The sequence below is a fragment of the Pinus tabuliformis genome, chromosome 8 (genome assembly GCF_031772625.1).
Source record: "Pinus tabuliformis cultivar Carrire ecotype Pingquan chromosome 8, CPIR1, whole genome shotgun sequence".
NCBI lineage: Eukaryota > Viridiplantae > Streptophyta > Pinopsida > Pinales > Pinaceae > Pinus > Pinus tabuliformis.
The window spans coordinates 283108359-283114115 of NC_142294.1; the positions used below are offsets into that span (position 1 = coordinate 283108359).

The 5757-nt window shown below is 28.3% G+C and overlaps 1 protein-coding gene across 1 annotated transcript; it reads left to right on the forward strand.

Annotated features, from left to right (window-relative positions):
* Positions 1-545: 545 nt before the first annotated feature.
* Positions 546-1094, forward strand: LOC149235222 (RING-H2 finger protein ATL75-like). Its single transcript, XM_089368492.1, has one exon. The coding sequence runs from the start codon at positions 546-548 to the stop codon at positions 1092-1094; it is 549 nt and encodes a 182-aa protein (XP_089224618.1).
* The last annotated feature ends 4663 nt before the right edge of the window (positions 1095-5757 follow it).

The following is a 5757-nucleotide window of genomic DNA, read 5'->3' on the forward strand; positions in this document are numbered from 1 at the left end:
GATACCTCCACACGAATAGGTGCCCATCTATATTGCCCACTTTTAAAATTCCATTGTATGTGCGGATCAACCCATCATCAAATAAAAGATAAGGCCGTCATATAGTTTTGCACGTGGACGGTATTTGAAAACCATGCCAAATGGTAAAAGATTGTGATCGTCCAGAACGACATCACAATTCTTTGTTTTTTCTTCGACAGTGATATGGATAAGGTCGGCCGGTGTACCTCATACAAATGGGGGTGAGGTTTCTGGCAGTTCTGTCACGGGAGGGAAATATAATAAGAGGGCAATCTCCTCTGGGTATTCTCAAACTCGCTTTCCTTTTCCAAGCCAGCATTCCTTTACCTAAAATCGTTCTACTCTGCTGTACTGCATTGCATTTCTGAGTTTTGGTTTTCAATTTGGACGGAAAGAGTTTTGGTTTTCATTTCTGAGCATTTCTGAGTCCTCCTCATTTGAAATTGTTGTCTGTTAAGTCTTTGATGTTGCATTGAGTAACAAACTCCCCAGGATTTGGGCTTTTTTCTATGAGTGAGGGACGAATGGGTTTAGAGGCCGCCTCCGATAAGTTCTCTTCAATGGACCCCTCATACGAAAGTTCGACAGAAAGCACTATCGTTGTTCATCTTACGTTGTTCTGCGGCGCCATATCTCTGGCGGGGCTGGCTTTACTCCTTCCATGGGACGACATTTGGAGGTCATGGCATCATCATATGGTCACCAGACGGGCTAATACTGGCATGAACGACAAATCCATAAAAGCCCTCCCGTCTCTCATTTATGGGAAATCTATTATGCCACACCTTGCAACAGAGTGTGTTATCTGCTTGGCAGAATTCGTGGGAGGAGAAGATGTGAGAGTGTTGCCGGACTGCAACCATGGCTTCCACATGGAATGTGTAGACAAATGGCTTCGTTCTCACTCTTCTTGCCCTACCTGTAGACATTGTCTTCATTCTGATGGGGCAAACCACATTGTGCCCACCAAATTATATGTCCCGGAAGAGCAGACGCATCAACCGAGAGCTTCTCAGCAATCTGGCGTAATCATCGACTTAGAGGTTGGGGTTAATCGACAAATATGTCGTTGACCGAATTATACTCGGAGCGCACCAGTGTTCGACTATAATGGGAAGGCAAACAACAACAATGTTGAACAGAGTTTCGAAGCCTGTCAGCCTGTGGGTACCTGAATTACAAAGCTAATAGTCATCGGCTGATCAGATATGGTTGAGATTGATATAATTAAGATATCAAGCGACTGTAAAATTAAGACGGAATATCTCTGGATAGAGGCGGGCCTGGAATTTCAAATACTCCGTGATTGTCAAAAGGAATTGGTGACTGTAATGGCCCTTTTCAAGTTAATAGGGAAATTTTAGGAAAGATTTCAACTTTCTGAGTGACTGAAATCAATACTAAGGATGATAATTGTACATGAGGTATAAATGAATATATTTTATTAACTTCGTAACATTACCTTAATTGTCAATTGTCTGGTCAATTTCGTCTCTCATAATGTAAGTCGCACTGACTGTATAAAGAATGAATAAGCCACTAAATCGTGTTTCTGGCAATTTCTTTTGATAAATTAACTTTTTTCTTTTAGGCTTTGTCTAAAGAGACAAATTCCTACTTCTCTTCTTTTCCTTTTTTAGGAATTTGATAAAATTAATTTCAAAAATTTAGAATAGAGGAATGTTTAAATCATTTTTTAATAGTGGAAATAGATTTTAACATTATTAAGATTTTTTGGACACTTAAAATTTGGAGTTTCACCGTTGTAATATAGATTTTCAAAAATTTCACCCAAATTTTATCATAATCTTGCAGAAATTTCTATTATTTACAAAAATTTCCATTATTTTTTAAATCAATTTATAAAATTTTTAGCTTACTCTATATTTTTATGTGTATCCAATTATTTATATATGCCTAGTTCATATATTAATTCTCTTTAATAATAATAACAACAATTTGAAATAAATTTATAATTTAGTTAATTTTTATAATTTTCTTTAATCTTAACGATAAAACAAGTGTTACATAGTAGCTAGTCCTTGCACCTTAGTTAAATTAGATAGAAAGAGTTGCATACATTAATAATAAATAATTAGATCTTTAAATGTGATAGATAAGAAAAATAAACACTTAGTGAAATAAAATATCCCAGCAAACATTGTCATTTATGTTAACATGAATTAGATTTCCACTCTAATATAACCATAGGCATGTTAAACAAAACAATTTCATAACTCTCTTTTATATAATATTCATTTTAATATTTTAAAAATGATTAAAAATGATTATATATAATTATTATAGGTTTAAAAACATATTTAATATATCATTTTTTTTAAAATAACAAAAAAATGTAATGGCTAGAAACAACCAACTTCAATTGCGTGGCATTAATTTTAATCACTCAACAAACTTGTTATAAATATTTATCAATTTGTCTCATGTTTATTTTAATCACTCAACAAACTTGTTATAAATATTGATAAATTTGTCGCATGCTTAAAGTTTGCTCTGTAAAATAATGTTGTCACTGAAGTTTGATTAAAAATTTATTTGTTTTTACATAAGAGTGAACCCAAATAACATCTGATACACGGTTATTTGTTTGTTTGGATCCATTTGCATTAATTTAACCATCATTGCATTCATTTAATATACGATGGAATAGGTCAGACTAGAGAATATCGGAGTGGTACTCTTGTACTCACGGGGTGTAAATCTAAGTATTTTCCAATAACATTTATATATGAATAGTTGATAGCATCAAAGATAAATATAAAATAATATAAAATAAAATAAAATTTAAAATTTTACTATAATTATTCTAAAATTATTTGAAATATTTGATTGCTTAAAACAACAGTCAACTCATACAAAATGCTTAATACTTGCAAGGCTAGAAGGATAATAAGATAAATATTTTTATAGTCTTACAAAATGCTTAGTACCTGCCAAGGCTACAAGGATAATAAGATAAATATTTTTATATTTATCATATTTACTAACCATTTGATTAGTTATAATTCTAATACTACCGATCAAAATATTTACATAATAATGTACATATTGCTGTAATATGAACGCATTCGATTAGTAAACCAAAACAGATAGAAAAGTCAAACATGAAATTTAAATAAAATAATTTATTCATATATTTTAAATGATAAATGAATAATAGTATTTCATGTTTTCCAACGTTACAAAGCTAATACTCATCAATTATCGTTGAGATTGATGATATTAAAATATCAAGCGACAAGGAATATCTTTGGATAGAACCCGGTCTGGAATTTCAAATACCCGGTGCCTCCCAAAAGAAATTGATGACTGTAAATTTAATGACCCGTTTCAAGGTAATATGGAAAATCTCAGAAAGATTTCAACATTATGAGTAATTGAAAAGAACGCTAACGATGATAATTGTACGTTAGCTATAAATGAATATTCTAATATCTTCTTAACATTACCTTAAATGTCAATTGTCATCGTGTAAGTTGTAGCGACTGTAGAGGGAACCAAAGAACCACCAAATCGTGTGTACGTCAATTTCTTTTTAATTACCTAAGCATTTATATACTAATATAAAAACTTTAATCGTAGAAAGGAATCAATAGATTATGTAAATTTAATTGGTTTACATGATGCACTTTTAGATAAAATTTAGTGGAGGCCACGTTCTCATATGGTTAATAACTTTACTAATCAATAAAGTATTTAATCTATTTTTCAAAATTACTTTTTTGGTTTTGGTTGGTTTGTTTTTTCTTTTGGGACCGTTTTGACTGTTTTAAATAATTATTTAAGAAATTTCTTAACAATTAATAAAATTTATTTTCATATTTATAATTATATTGAAATTATTAAAATAGTTATAAGTTAAATTTTAATAATTTTGATAAAAACTTATTCGCATGGTAAGGATTTCTATAATAAAATAGGGATGAATATTTATGATTAAAAATATCGTTATTCATTTTTTAATTATATATATATATATTTTAATAATAATAATTTGAAATAAATTTATAATTTAATTAATTTTTATGATCTATAAAACAAAACAGGTATATAGTAGTGAATGTGTTTGAATTAATTGTAAATAGGTGTATTATTCCACCCAAAAAAATCAACATTTCAAAACTTCACCTAAACTAGTTGACAAACAAATGACAAAAAACACAAACATGAACTTTCAATAAAATAATTTATTTATATATTTTAAATGATAAATGAAAAGAAGTACTTTTGAATACAAGGAAAATATATATATATATATATATATATATATATAGTTTGTGCAAGATTATTTTCATTTATGATTCACTTATACTATAACATTTTGGATTTATATTTTATTTAAAGAAAAAATACATCTTATTTAAAAAATTAAACATATACATAAAAATTATTTGCATTTATATCTTATTTAAAGAGAAAGGTATATCTTATTTCAAAAATTAAACATATACATAAAAATTATTTGCATTTTTAATAAAGAGAAAATTATGAAAATTAGTGGAGATTAAGACATGAAAAATTAGCTTAAAAAAATAAACCCAATACTTTAATGAATAATAAATTTAATAACCATATTAGAACCTCGCCCTTTACTAAATTTTACCAAAAAGTGAACTGATTACCTAATATATTGATTGTTTATACAAATATTTTTCATATTATTAAAAGTGAACTGATTTTCTAATTTGTTGACTTTTTGTATAATTAAAAAATTTGATATTTGAGTGAATTCATGAAGATGGGTTACATTTTTGGGCCAAATGTGGTCATGAAATTTCAAGTTTTTTCCTCTTTTATCGAATTGAAGCCCTCAAAATTCATATAAGCACTGTGAACTTTGATTAGGAGTAAAAATACAAATTGCGGAGAATTATGTTGTTTCCTAAAGATATTTTTTGCAAAAATATTTAGTGTTGTATAATATGTTAATTTTCCATTAAATGAAATGTTTGTCCTTGCAATTTTTTACACATCTTAACGCTATGTGTGTGTTCAGGTAGCCTAACTTACTTTAAAATGTCTAAATTTAATATATATATATATATATATATATATATATATATATATATATATATATATATATGGAGAGAGCTAAGTTTTTCATATTAAATTTTTATTTTTTTATGCAAAAATATATTTTTTATTATTTTTTGAAGTTGGCAAAGTAATATTTCAATTGCATTTTGTAAACACATTTGTTCACATAAGTTTTTTTTTCAACTATTTAAATAAATTGAAAAATCAAGAGTACCCTTTTGAAAATGACTCACAAATGAAGATAATGGTATTTTTAAAAAAATTTAGCTATGTATATTTTATTATATTAATTTTTCATTCAACTTCTTTATAACAATTAAAAAAAATCAAACATTATGTTTAGAAGAAATTAGATGAAAAATATCATATGAATTCAAAAATGTCAAACTCATATGCCATTGGATAGAGAATTCTTTCATGAATCTAACATGCTCAACTCATCCAGCCAAGGAAAAATTTAGCCCTAAGTACGCTAGGGTACAAGATGGTGTTGTAGGCAATTTTGCAGAAGGGGTGCTGAAATTCTGAATTTTAGGACTTAAGAGGCTTGATCGAGCACTTAAATTTCAAATTCAAATAACTCGATCAAGGATTTAGTAAAACCTTGATTAAGCCATATAAGTGGTTAACCTGGGCTCGAACGAGCCTCTATAAAAAATAAAATCGAATGCTCTAAAA

Excerpts from the sequence above, each read along its gene's own strand:
- LOC149235222 (XM_089368492.1), top strand. The coding sequence starts at position 546 with ATGGGTTTAGAGGCCGCCTCCGATAAGTTCTCTTCAATGGACCCCTCA.